General features: G+C 44.5%; 2 protein-coding genes across 2 annotated transcripts; one reads left to right on the forward strand and one right to left on the reverse strand.

The window, feature by feature from the left end:
- Positions 1-1,482: 1,482 nt before the first annotated feature.
- gngt2b (guanine nucleotide binding protein (G protein), gamma transducing activity polypeptide 2b) lies at positions 1,483-2,062 on the reverse strand (the record flags this gene model as incomplete). Its single annotated transcript, XM_080542536.1, has 2 exons — positions 1,483-1,614; positions 1,979-2,062. 2 exons carry the CDS (start codon positions 2,060-2,062, stop codon positions 1,483-1,485), a joined length of 216 nt encoding a protein of 71 aa, XP_080398662.1.
- A 3,796-nt stretch (positions 2,063-5,858) lies between these two features.
- On the forward strand, positions 5,859-12,042 carry tmem101 (transmembrane protein 101). Its single transcript, XM_080542616.1, has 4 exons — positions 5,859-5,992; positions 7,130-7,310; positions 9,982-10,128; positions 11,020-12,042. The coding sequence occupies exons 1-4, from the start codon at positions 5,862-5,864 to the stop codon at positions 11,326-11,328; spliced, it is 768 nt and encodes a 255-aa protein (XP_080398742.1). The 5' UTR covers positions 5,859-5,861; the 3' UTR covers positions 11,329-12,042.
- The last annotated feature ends 1,529 nt before the right edge of the window (positions 12,043-13,571 follow it).

Here is a 13,571-nt window from a genome sequence, read left to right on the forward strand (position 1 = left end):
GTTTTTTGTATACAGTAGAGAAACTGTAAAGGAGGGTAGAGGGGATGAAGAGGTCTCAGGAGGGACAGTTAAGGTAAATGGTAATGGGCTGCACTTATATAGCGCCTTTATCCAAAGCGCTTTACAACGGCCTCTCATTCACCCATTCACAGACACATTCACACACCAATGGCGGCTAGCTACCATGCAAGGCACCAGCCGGTCACTGGGAGCAATTTGGGGTTCAGTGTCTTGCCCAAGGACACTTCGACATGTGGCCAGGCAGGGCTCGAACCGCCGATCTGCCAACCTTGCGATCATTAGACAGCGGCTTTACCTCCTGCGCCACAGCCGCCCCCCAAGGTGTAGCCTGACGAGATGGGTCTTCATTCTACGGCGGAAAACGACACCATAGTCCCCCTACACCTGTGATATCTGTTTAAGTCCATGTACTAGACGGAGGGTGGACATTTTATAATGGGATCAACAGCTCAAAATGGCCCTGAGAATGAGCTTAAAGACTTGGACATAGGAGGGAGGCAGCTGGGTGTCTGACCAGAAATCCTATTATAAATTACTGTAAGAGCACCTGGAATTACTGTGATGACTCCAGAACAGAACAGTGTGAGTTGTCTCATTCTGTAAGTAGCCTTGAGAACCGATGGTTCTCGAGCCTAACGGCCCTTAGGGGGCAGGAGCCTATCTCCTGTTTCAGTAGCGTGAGGCAGCTTGATGTACAAGTACAACCCCCTGGACATGACGCTGGTATGTCACAGGGTCTTATCCCCCCAATCCAACCCATAATGCTGAGTGCCAAGCAGGGAGGCATCAAGTACCATTTTTTATAGTCCTTGGTACGACTCGGCTGGGGATCGAACTCACGACCTCCCGATCTCAGGGCGAACACTCTAACCATAAGGCCGCTGAGCTGGTGTCATTCTATGGAGAGACAGTTTAGATGTTGTATCCTAAAAACCATACATCCATAGTGTGTGACCACGACTATATGGTTTGACCACTCCCAATGATATTTGATTGGACATGTGCTAAGTATAATACATTATGACGTTCACGCTCACAATAAGCACAACCGATCACCACCAAGCTATCCTACCTGTGGACTTTCTACTATAGTGGACAATGAACAACATGCACAACAAGTTAGGTCAAAGCTTTGCACAGCTATATGTGTTTTATTACAGGTTGACCTTGAGACATGGTTAATATCCCCAGCTGCTTACCAAATATGGAGAATTCTGATTCTGAATTCTGATTCTGAATTCTGAATTGTGAATTCTGATTCTGATTCATCTGTCCTTGTAACAATATAACAATGCCACACACGTCTCTTTGTCTCCACACTGTCTGCCCACAATCAATCTAAAAAGATCACATTACAGTACATACAGTATTGGATCATCCAAAGTGGTTTGAATTACACTTGTCTGTCTCTCATTCAAAAAGGATGGGCCATGGGGTGACTTCTATGAGGAGGTGTGGACGCTAGGTTATTACGCAACCGCCCCCTGAACCGCCTTTGTAGGGGTTCTTCTCTTCAGAGACGCCTTTGACCAGAGGATCGTCAGCAGACAGGCCCTCCACGTAATCTAGGAGCTCCTGGGCGTTCCCTGAAATCTGTTGTTGTGAAGAAGAGGAACACAGGACAATGTTAGGGGGGAAAAAGGAGATACGGAAACAAGATAGAATGATCAGGACCGAGGAACAGGAATATCTGTGTGCTCTTATCATCAATGTCTCTTCTCAATAACATGACAAAAATATGACTTCAATTCAATTAAAAAAACTGCAACAGAAGAGTTGCAGTATTTTTTCAGGGAAGAGAGAGAGGGAAGTGAGAGAGAGAGAGAGAAGAGAGAGAGAGACGAGAGAGAGAGAGAGAGAGAGAGAGAGAGAGAGAGAGAGAGAGAGAGAGAGAGAGAGAGAGAGAGAGAGAGAGAGAGAGAGAGAGAGAGAGAGAGTGATTTGATTGGTTACTCACGGGAGTCCTTGGTGTGTTCTCCTCCACCTTCAGCTGATCGAGCTCCATCTTCATGATCTCCTTATCGGTCATATCCCGAGCCATCTTGGCTATCAGATGGAAAGGAAAAAGAAAAACGGTCAGAAATGCTCCATGGTAGAACTTGATGATGGTAGAACATGGTAGAACTTGATTGCAGACTTGGTGATGTGGTAATTGGATATATAGAACAATCACAAGTACTAAGCACTTCTTAGAGGATTAGAATGTGATCAAATGAAATGATACATTTCAGTTTATTTATTCATTTGTTTCCACAGTACATCAGCTCTAAGTGAATGACTTATTTCCTGTTAAATCGGTCATTGTAAATATCTCCAATCATCGCCTTTTGTTTCTATCGGTGCGCTCACTGTCACACCACTCCCTGATTTCCACTACAGCTAAAATCCCTCATCTTATCCAAATACTCAAAACAACACAACATAAACACAACAGACAGAGAGACAGATAAATAGATAGAATAGAAAATATGAATGAAAAACAGCGAAAACAAGGAGAACGACGATCAACAAAGAAAGAAAAGAACAACCGTCATCTCTTACCTGTCGAACGGGAGGCGCAACAGTCAGAGAAAAAAAGTTCTTTTTAAGGCTCCTAGGTGCCTGAGGTGCTGCCTGCCTGCCGTCTGCCTGCTTCTGCCCCAGTCCCTCTCCTCTTCAGATGGGTGTGGGCTGGTCCAGGTGGCCCCGTGGCTTGGTTGAGGCCGGAACAGGATTGACCCTGATGTCACCACCAATCCTGCATGATCTGATTAAACAATCAGGAAGCGCAAAGCTGCGAACCCCTTTCCCCCGCCCCCCCGGTGAACAGGAAGTGAAGGGGAAAGTTATCAGCAAAACCTTTTGAAACACACTCTTAGAAACCAAACAGTTATTCGGGCTGTGTCTGTGGGAGAACCCTTTAAAGAACACTTTTGGGTTCCACGTAGAACCTTTTAGGTTCCATATACTGTAGAACTCTTTCCAGAGACCATTCTACATGGAACGCAGAAAAGGATCCACAGGATAAGGATGTAGAACATGCTAGAAACCATGTCAGTACCAGGTCAGTGGCCTTACGGTCAGAATGTCAGCCCTGCAATTGGGAGGTTGTGAGTTCGATCCCCGGCCGAGTCGTACCAAAGACTATAAAAAATGGTACCCGATGCCGCCCTGCTTGGCACTCAGCATTAAAGGGTTGGATTGGGGAGGGTAAGACCCTGCGACATGCCAGCTTCATGTCCAGGGGGTGTACTTGTACATCAAGCCGCCTCACGCTACGGAAACAGGAGATGTGGCTATGGGCCATTGGGCTCGAGAACCATCGTCTCTCAAGGCTACTTACTTACTATAAAGCAGGTCAACAGTAACCATCCCTGATCCCTGCCGTGTCATCCTAGCCTCACTTACAGCCCAAGGGCATGGGCCTGCAGCCAACGAAAGTGAGCACAGATCTGCTTCAACGAGATCACATCCAATCGGGTGTCCTAAGCTTGCCAACGTCATACCAATCAGGTCAGAAGTGGCACCAGCGAATTATTTTGTAGCATGTAATTTCTTTTATATCTATATTGTATATAATACTCTCTCAATACAAAGTAAAATTCAGGTGAGTGCTCACCAGTTATACTGTATGGCACAAGGGATTTTTAGTCCCTGTTGTTTTTAGTAACTGTTGGGTACATATCTGGTCAATTCTAGGGAGCAACAACTGTAAAACATAGTTCATTATAACCATGCTTCTCAAGGACAAGTACAATATAGACAGTACCTTTGATATCCAGTTTACTCATAACCAAGGTGGAATAACCCTCATATCATATCACTCATGTATCTAAACTTACTTACACTGGTAAGAAAAAACGAAGTATTACGTTTGTTATGATTGTTGTATTTCAAATCAGACCTCACTCTGACTGGTAATGTTATATTTCTCTAACTCCTGAAATTGGGGCGGCGGTAGCCTAGAGGTTAGAGAGGTTAGAGAGGCGGGCTAGCAATCAGAGGGTCGCTGGTTCGATCCCCGCCTCCGGAGGGAGCTGCGTGTGCCCTTGAGCAAGGCACCGACTATGGCTGACCCTGTGCCTAGAGCAAACAATACCAAATGCCAACCATCCATTCCACCTTCAGACAGACAGACAGACAGACATAGGTACTTTATTGATTGCCAAAGGGAAATTCAGGCGTTACAGCAACTCAGACCACAAAACAACAACAACAAAATAAAGTTTAGTTTGTTGCTTACTACTGTATACATTGACAAGTGTCAAAAAAGTGACACATTCCAAATGAAAGTGTGACAGTATGCCAGTGGTCTAAACGCAGAGATAACGCATGCTGCGGCCCCCTGGTGTTGTTCTGCTGTGCTCATTCAGAGTTCAACACTGCACTTGAGACAGGGAAGCTAATGAACTCCTGGATAAGCTTTCAGCTGCACCAGTTTCACCCATAAGCCATTTTCAGGATCTGGGTTAGTCTCATCACACCGTAGATAAGCCTCTAAGAGACGTCAGTCAGGCTTTCTAACCGCAGGCGTCTGCCCAGAGACCCACAGATCAGACGTGGTATAAAGCGGAGAGATCCATAGAGTCGCATTTTTAAATGGTTTCTGCTGACAGTACACCTTTGAATATGGCGGATGGGATAGTAGTGTATCAGTGATTGTAGCATATTTATAGATTTTAAATAAGATATCTGTTACGGTTTACTTTTTTTTTCATCGATTTTTTAAATGTTCATTTTATTGTGACTATTGCTTTTATAGATTAGTTTAAAAAAAACAACGATGAATTGCATTTAAGGAAGACTACAGGTACAAACTAAGGCTGCAAAGTCATAAAACACATTAGATCAGATTTCAACCAGGGTGTTGCTGCCATAAGACTATTAAGACTCTCCAAATGGCCTGTAATTGATTCTACTCATTAGCAGGTTTAAGCTTTGTTAAGTCTGTGGACGTAGGTACTTTAGCGCTGGCCCTCTCAATCGGTTCATTCTATCTAAATTGCTCTGTTATGTTGTTGGGTGGTATCAGTTTTATCTGTTAACTGCTCTTCCTCTTCCCTCTCTTCTTTCCTTCCTTCCCTCCCTCCTTCCTTCCCTCCTTCCTTCCCTCCTTCATCCTATTTTCCTCTAGGTCTTTCTTTCTTTCAATTCAGTCATTGTAGTTATTAATACATTTTTTTAAACCATTATGTAACTACAGAAATGTATCAAGAATCATTATGGAATGTTCCTGAGAGATTAAAATGTATGTATTTCTTGTGTACTCCTTAGTTAGACTAAAGCATCAATGGAGAATTATTTGAATAGACATTTGGGACTAAAATGGACAAGGGGGAGGGTTGGGAGGGGAGGGGAGAGGAGGGTTGGGGTAATAATGTTAACTCGTGAAAAACCAATAAAAAACAGTTAAACAAAAAAGAAAGAACATGTATTTTTTTACCCAGTAGATGGCGGTGTTGGTCCTCTTGGTCGGGGAAAAGCCGGAGGAAGTTGTAGCAGCAGCTGTCAGCCAATAGGGTCCCGCATCAGCACGGAAGTCTCTGCTGTCAGCCAATAGGATCCCGCATCAGCACGGAAGTCTCTGCGAAACATCGAATAGCATCAGAATAAAAGCCTTTTAGAATGCAGTCTACTGAGGTCCATTTATTATTATCACTGTTGGATTCTGGTTGTGAGATTAAAGTGCTGCAAGAAATGTAAGCTTTAGTTATTTCTCTGAACATAGATTTTATGACATGTTTACTAATGTTAAGCACTATTCAGATATTCCATAAACTTTTATTTTTTTAAATATTCTTTGACAGTAACGTGACGCGTGTCTACGCTGGCGGAACTGATCCCGTCCAGTCGTAGTAATCATGGCCGCCCCTAGCAGAAAGCAGGTCCTGAGGCTGCTGGCTCAGTTTGGAGCTTTTATTCTGACCAGGTTTGGGTTCTGGAACTGTTTCACTGCTCTGATGCTCTTCGCGGAGCGCGCCGACGCAAAAAGGTAAGAACAGTAAAGCCAGGCAGGTTTATCTGTATAGCACATTTCATACAACAGTGATCTGTATAGCACATTTCATACAACAGGGGCAACTCAAAGTGCTTTAGCTACATGCATTATTAAAAATACAGCAAGAGGAGCATAGTAGGAAAATACAAATGACAATGAATAAAAGCAAATATAAGAGGTAAATAGATAAAACATTCAATAAGACAATAGTTAATGGATAGAAGACATTCAAGTGTTTGTGTTTAATCATAACTGCTGCAAAACATGACGTTTTTTTTTTTTTTTGCTTAGATTTAATTATCTTTAGTGTTTGGGCCTGTTTGATTTGTTCAGGGAGTTTGTTCCAGGAGGGAAGGCAAGAACATTGTCACTGGTTGAGTGACAGGTCACCAGGCCTAACCAGAGACACAAGGCTTGGCTTGAAAGCATCCCTTGTCTGCCAGTGCAGTGGCTAGCTTGCTATCCTAGCTGTTCTAGTTTGATAAGCGACACCAGAAGAGATGCGCTTTCAACAGTCTAGGGCTGCGTTCGTAAATTCGCTCTGAGAGCGCCGGAGTGCACACTGGGGTCAACGTCATAAAGGGACCAAGTCATTTGATTGGACAAGAGGCGTTCTATGAGCGCTGATCAGATTCCCAGAGCGTATTTACGAACGCAGCCTATGTTTACACCATAGTCTGTAAGCCAAGTCTTTTAGCCAGAGGAGCTCAACTCCAGAGAAGTTAGTTTGAATGGATGAGTCGCCCTGACTTGCAACATCCTGGGTTGTTACTTAGCTTCCCTTCTGGATTTAGTTACGGGGAGTAGAGCTATTTTCGTAGTCTTCAATTATAAGACAGTGTGCCAACATAGTGACCCTGTAATTTATCTGGTGGATTTTTTTTCGGGAAAGCTTTGATGTTTTGACTACTCTGTAGTGGCTTGCTGCTCGTTGTTGGGTTATCCTTAATCTCTCCTTGGAACAAGCTATTCCAACATCCAGAGAATGATACATTCTGTGCCTAATGGCTCAGAAATGAAACATTTTCCACATACTTTAGAGCTGAGGCTGTGAATGCCTATGGATAGACTCTCAAATTCAGTGTTATAATAATTCTTCCTTTTTCTCCCCCCCCCCCCCCCCCCCTTCAGGAAGCCTGACATTCAGGTTCCCTATCTGTACATTGACATGGGGGTGGCCGTGTTGTGCGCCAGCTTCATGTCGTTCGGGGTGAAGAGGAGGTGGTTCGCTTGCGCGTCTGCGGTGCAGCTGGCTGTCAGTACCTACGCCTCCTATGTGGGTGAACAAGTGCACTACGGCGACTGGTTGAAGGTGAGTCGTAAAGGACTGTGAAGTCTTATGGTGGTCTTCCAGGCCGCCTACATTTTAGTTACGCTGCTCTGCACTAGGGCTGTTACGATTATTCGACGTCGTCGACGTCATCGACTACGTCAATACGTCGGTTTGCGTAATATGCGTCGGTTAGTCGTAAATAAACAAAATGGCGATTTTTTTTTTTTTTTTTTTTTTTTAAACCTTTATTTTACCAGGCGAGACAATTAAGTGTATGAGTGAAAAATGGATAGCTACTAGCTAATGTTACACAAGCAATGTACCTCACCACAGTTCGTATGTCTTGTCTTCTGGTGTTAGTAACGTTAGCTATGTAGCTGGCTAGCTACGGTAGCCTATTGTCATTGTGGTGTGAGCACCTACTGTACGTTATCTAGCTCGTAGCTCGCATGCTACGTTAGCATCAATTTAGCTAATCATAACATAGCAGCGAGAGTAACGTTAGCTAGCTATGTAGCTACTAGCTAGCTATGTGTTGTGGTGATGGACAGACTTCTAAATGGCCATGTTGGCATTCAAGTTGGCTAAACATAGCAGTGAGGTGGAGACAAATACGTTATTATATAAAAAAAAAAAATTACAGTACAAAAATTATCGTTAGACTTATCGATAAATTAGTCGTTAGACTAATCGGCTAATCGATAAAATAATCGCTAGATTAATCGTTAGAAAAATAGTCGTTTGGGACAGCACTACTCTGCACAAGTGGAGCCTCATCAGCCAATACCACATACTAGCAAACAGACGGACTAGTGCAATGCAAAGTCTTGCAATAAAAGCCTTGGCCTAAGACAAGCTGGAATACAACCCATATGACGTTCTTACCCTTAAGAGAAATGCCTCAGCACTTAACTGGTATGTAATATGATCCCTTTAACTCACTGCGTCTGTGTCCTGCGTCTATACTTGGTCAGGCAGTTAGTGCTGCTGTCCAGGTACCACACGTTCATATACTTGTATATGCCATGTAGCAGACGCTTTGATCTAAAGTGACTAATAGTACTGAATGCACATCCGCTGTGTTGTATATACGATCCCCACAGGAATCGAACCCACAACCTTAGCATTGTTCGCGCTACCAAATACGCCACAGCAAGATCTCATTGGCCTTCCAGCCGAAGGACCAAATCCCCAGCCTGCCTACTGTTATATCACCTCCGTGTGTGTGCGTGTGTGAGGACCAGTGATGCCGGTAACGCGATACTAAGTAACGCGATACTCTAATCTGAATACTTTCCCCAGTAACGAGTATTCTAACGCGATACTATTTCCAAATCAGTAATCGGATTAAAGTTACTTATTCAAGTGGCTGTGCGTTACTATTGCGTTACTACCTCATAACTTAGGCTAAATGCAGTATTTCTTTGTAATGTTCGATAGTAAACAAACATTTCTCGCGTCTTGGGGAGTGACGTCAGTGCGCACGTTTTCAACACGAGGTTACTATGGAAGGCCATGCCCGCAAAAAACGGCTCTCGACTATCGCGAGATTGCAGCAGAATCGCTCACGTGTATCACCACGCTGATTGCACAGTGTAAACAGAAGCGTAGCCTACACAATGGAGCGAGAACAGAGATATGCGTTAAATAGCTGGAAATATAAGGATTATTTTGAGTTTGTGTCAGCAAAGGATGACAAGAACATAAATGTTGATCATTGATAAACTAAATTGATAAGACTCACCCAGTTTAGGATTAGGATTATATTAGGATCATATCTGAATGGTCAGGGTAGGTTTTAGGTTTTGTGAAACCACTCCTTGCTAGTTACTGTTAAATAAAGATTATATTTATTTTATTGTTTAAAAACAAGTATTTATGTTGGGTGAGGCAAAGAAAGACTCTTTATTTTGTTGTTTTAAGTTATTGTTTAAAGTTTAATTATGTAATTTAAGTTACTGTTAAAATAAAGTGAGTTTTGGCAAAACCAGTTTTCATTTTTATGTTGCGGGGGGGGGGGGGGGGGGGGGTCGGGTGCCTAGGCAGCTGCCAATAGTAACTTAAAAAGTAACTAGTAATCTAACTTAGTTACTTTTAAAATCAAGTAATCAGTAAAGTAACTAGATTACCTTTTAAAGGAGTAATCAGTAATCAGTAATCAGAATACTTTTTCAAAGTAACTGTGGCAACACTGGTGAGGACCTTAGCTTATATCCTATGTTTTTAATATGTTACTGTTGTTTTATTCCTGTGTTTTATGAGTATTATTTTATTAAGTTTATTGTTGTTAGTCGCTTTGGACAAAGGTGCCTGCGAAATGCCCTAAATGTAAATAAATGTAAATGTATGTGGTATGGCCCTGCAGGGGAGGATGTATTCGGTTGTTAAGTCGTGACGTGTTTCCGGGTCCAAAGTTGGCTGAGGCGCTGTCTTCGAAATGCCTCAGTAATAATAATAATTAATTATATTTATATATATGTATATTTCTGAGCCTCAAAGACGCTGACAAATATGGGAAAAACGGGAAAGTGCTGTGTCCCTTGTTGTATGAATAGATCCGAGTCTAAAAAACGATTGAACTGTCATTCTACCGCTGTACTGTACTGGTACTCTGGTGCAGGGAATTTCTGGTTTGGACCCGGAAATTGCTAAACGTCACATTACACGTCAGACTTAACAACCGAATAATGTGTGTGGTATGTCCCTGCAGGTGAGGATGTACTCCAGAGCTCTGGCCATCATTGGGGGGTTCCTGGTGCTGGCCAGCGGAGCGGGGGAGGTGTACAGACAGAAGCCTCGCACCAGGTCACTGCAGTCCACTGGCCAGGTGTTCCTGGGGGTGTACCTCATCTGCGTGGTAAGGCTCTCTCTCTCTCTCGCCCTCTCTCTCTCTCTCGCTCTCTCTCTCTCTCTCGCCCTCTCTCTCTCTCTCACACCCTCTCTCTCTCTCACCCTCTCTCTCTCTCACCCTCTCTCTCTCTCGCCCTCTCTCTCCCTCTCTCCCTCTCCCTCTCTCTCTCTCTCCCTCTCTCTCTCTCTCCCTCTCTCTCTCCCTCTCCCTCTCTCTCTCCCTTTCTCTCTCTCTCCGACCCCATTTTCTCTCTGATCTACATAGTTTGACCTGGAAAGCAGCAATGTGCTGTGTGTGAATATCTACCCCCCCTCCCCCCATCCTTGATGACATTGGCCTACTTTTGAATTAGTCAACGCAACTGAGAGAAAGTGAGCAGGGAAAATCTGATACTAGAGTGCTACAAGTCCTGAATATGCCCCCCTCCACCCCCATCCCCCCTCCACCCCCCCTCCCTATCTCGTTCCCAGACACTCCAGCCCTAAGTTATCGAACATGGTCTTTGTTTACCCAATAGAAAGGTCGGGCCCATTGGCTTTACCTTGCGTCAATCATCTCCCTCACCTCCAGTGCCCCCCCCCCCTCCCACCACACACTTCTGATTTAGGAACCACACCTCACTGTCATGCTATTTGCTTAAATCAAATAATGACAAATACTTTCACTTTCAAATAATTTCACCCCCACCAAAGCAGGATTTGAGTCATTGTTATTCTAAGCGTATATCCGCTTTGCTCAATCGCCTAGGAGGGAGAAAAGGCCTTTAGTCAACACAAACCGTTTCAATGTATTCGTACACACTGCACCTTAGGGTCCAAGGCCTTGAATGAGAATGTGGTAAATAATGTTGTCAAATGTTTTGTGTGACTCAGTGCAGTACTCCTTTCCCACCACCAGGTGTACTCGCTCCAGCACAGTAAAGAGGACAGACTGGCCTACCTGAACCACGTCCCCGGAGGGGAGGTCACTCTGATGCTGCTGGCGGTGTTGTTCGGGGTGTTAGCCCTCGCCTTCCTCTCCGGCTGGTACGTCCGCCTGGCGGCTCAGGTCCTGGCCACCCTGCTGCCTCTCATCGTGCTCTTCATCGACGGCAACATGGGCTACTGGCACAACACGAGCCGGGTCGAGTTCTGGAACCAGATGAAGCTGATCGGCCACAACGTGGGCATCTTCGGGGCGGTGCTGATCCTGGCGACAGACGGTTGAGTTTTGGGCGGATGGACGGACAAATTTCAAAATGGCCGAATGATTATCTGTCAGAAGAGAGACAGAGAGAGAGAGAGAGAGAGAGAGAGAGAGAGAGAGAGAGAGAGAGAGAGAGAGAGAGAGAGTGAGGAGGTCGTTGGCTTATGGCCTGATGTGAAACGAAGCTAAACTACTGTCTCTAAGGATTTCTAAGAGGGACTGTTCTACACATCCAGCAGGAGATATGATGTGGAGGTTTATACGTGAATGCCATGTGGTGTAGTCATTGTTATTAATGTCCAGCTTTGCTTCTGCAAAAAACAACAACAACAACAACAACAACAAAAAGAACTGCAAAAATCATGAGCTCCATTTTGAGGTTGTATTTAGAATTATGTTCATCTTTTTTTTCTTTACTTCGTGTTTCTGTTTTGCTCTGAATTCTGGCACTATCAGTATTTATGTAATAAAAGATATATGGCAGATTATGTCTGGGTATATGGGGGATTTACTTTTAGGTCATATCATCGTCTGATCTTCAAATGTTTTACTACAATTCATGGGAAGATATAAAGGGAAACTTGAAAGTTGCCATATTTGTGTATTATCTCTTATGAAATAAGAGGAACTACAGTCCTGACCATTTTTGTATTTAATGCAGTTTTGTATCGTATTTCTTTTTGTTTCATTTGCTTCCATTCCTGGCATTCCTATGAGTGTAGGTTAATAAACAACCACTGGTTTTGTATATTCTATGTGTGATTATTGTCTCAATATATTACTCACTAATTGCTGAAAGCTTATAGGAAATCAAATAAGGCAAAATGTCTGTAGTTACACAGTGGACAAAGCCCTATTGTAACTTAGTTATTCAGGCCTCTTCTGTTTTCATGACAAATGGCCATGACTCTCAACTTGTTTAGCTCATTGGCAGGCATGTAGACCTCAGACCAAAGACACTTAGATTTAGATTTAGTAAACAATTTGTTAGTTTTTTTGTTGGCTTTTCAGTTTGTAAAGCGTCTTTGAGTGTCCCGAAAAGCGCTATATAAGTAATGTATTATTATTATTATTATTATGTAATAATAGTAAGAGACGGGTAGAAAGGGAAGAGGCAATGGTGAGGAGTTCAGAGAGATCAGACAGAAAAGAGGGGTGTGGCTTCGGTGGGCGGTAGAGTAGGAGTGCAGTTATGGAGTTGGGGAGTGAAAAGGCGAGGTATTCGAAGGATGACATGGGTGGGAGGTTGAGGTCCAGTACAGTGACAGTTAGGGTGTGTTTGTGGAGAGCAGCGAGACCACCCCCTTGCTTAGAGAGGCGGGGTTTAGCGATGTAGGTGTAATTAAGGGGGGTGGCCTGGTTGAGTGAGTAGTAGTCTGAGGGTTGTTGCCAGGTTTCAGTGAGGAGAAGTATGCCCAGGTTGTTATCCAGTATCAGTTCAGATATGTCAGGGGATTTGTTGGAGAGAGAGCGAGTGTTCAACAGTGCAAGGGAGATGGATGGGGGAGCAGGGGGGAGAGAGCGGAGGTTTGAGGGGTCAGCGGTGCGGTGTGTGGTGATGACAGGTGAGCGAGAGTTAGTCCAGAATGAGGGGATGTTTGTGCCTTCAGGGTGGTGTGGAGTCCGGTGTCGATGTTGCTGGGAGCCTCGGTGGATGTAGCGGCGGCGGCGGAGAATGCCTGCCTTGGTGGCGGCGGTGGCAGCAGCAGCAGTGAGGCGAAGGTTATGGTTCAGTGAGTGAAGGTCAGTGGCAGTATAGGTGAGATGAGAGAAGGGCAGAGGGAGGTGGGGGGTAGGTGAGAAGGGCGGGAGTCCAGGGATAGAACGATAGGAGCAGCAGGAGGGTGAGTCCAAGTTGGAGATGAATCCAGAGTACAGGTGGGAGTAGTTCAGTGGATAGGTTGGGAGTGACTAGTAGTTGGTGAGCAGTGAGTTGTGTAAACATGGCAGTGAACCAGAATGGCAGCGTGGTGTTGTTGTCATTGGTATTGCTGGCTTGGGACCGAACCGAATGTAGAGGGCCTCAGGTATGTAGAGGACCTCAGACATGTAGAGGACCTCAGGTATGTAGAGCACCTCAGGCATGTAGAGGACCTCAGACATGTAGAAGACCTCAGGTATGTAGAGGACCTCAGGCATGTAGAGGCCCTCAGGTATGTAGAGCACCTCAGGCATGTAGAGGAGGACCTCAGGTATGTAGAGGAGCACCTCAGACATGTAGAGGACCTCAGGCATGTAGAGGACCTCAGGTATGTAGAGGACCT

The sequence above is a fragment of the Nansenia antarctica genome, assembly GCF_963989245.1.
Source record: "Nansenia antarctica genome assembly, chromosome: 11".
NCBI classification, from domain to species: domain Eukaryota; kingdom Metazoa; phylum Chordata; class Actinopteri; order Argentiniformes; family Microstomatidae; genus Nansenia; species Nansenia antarctica.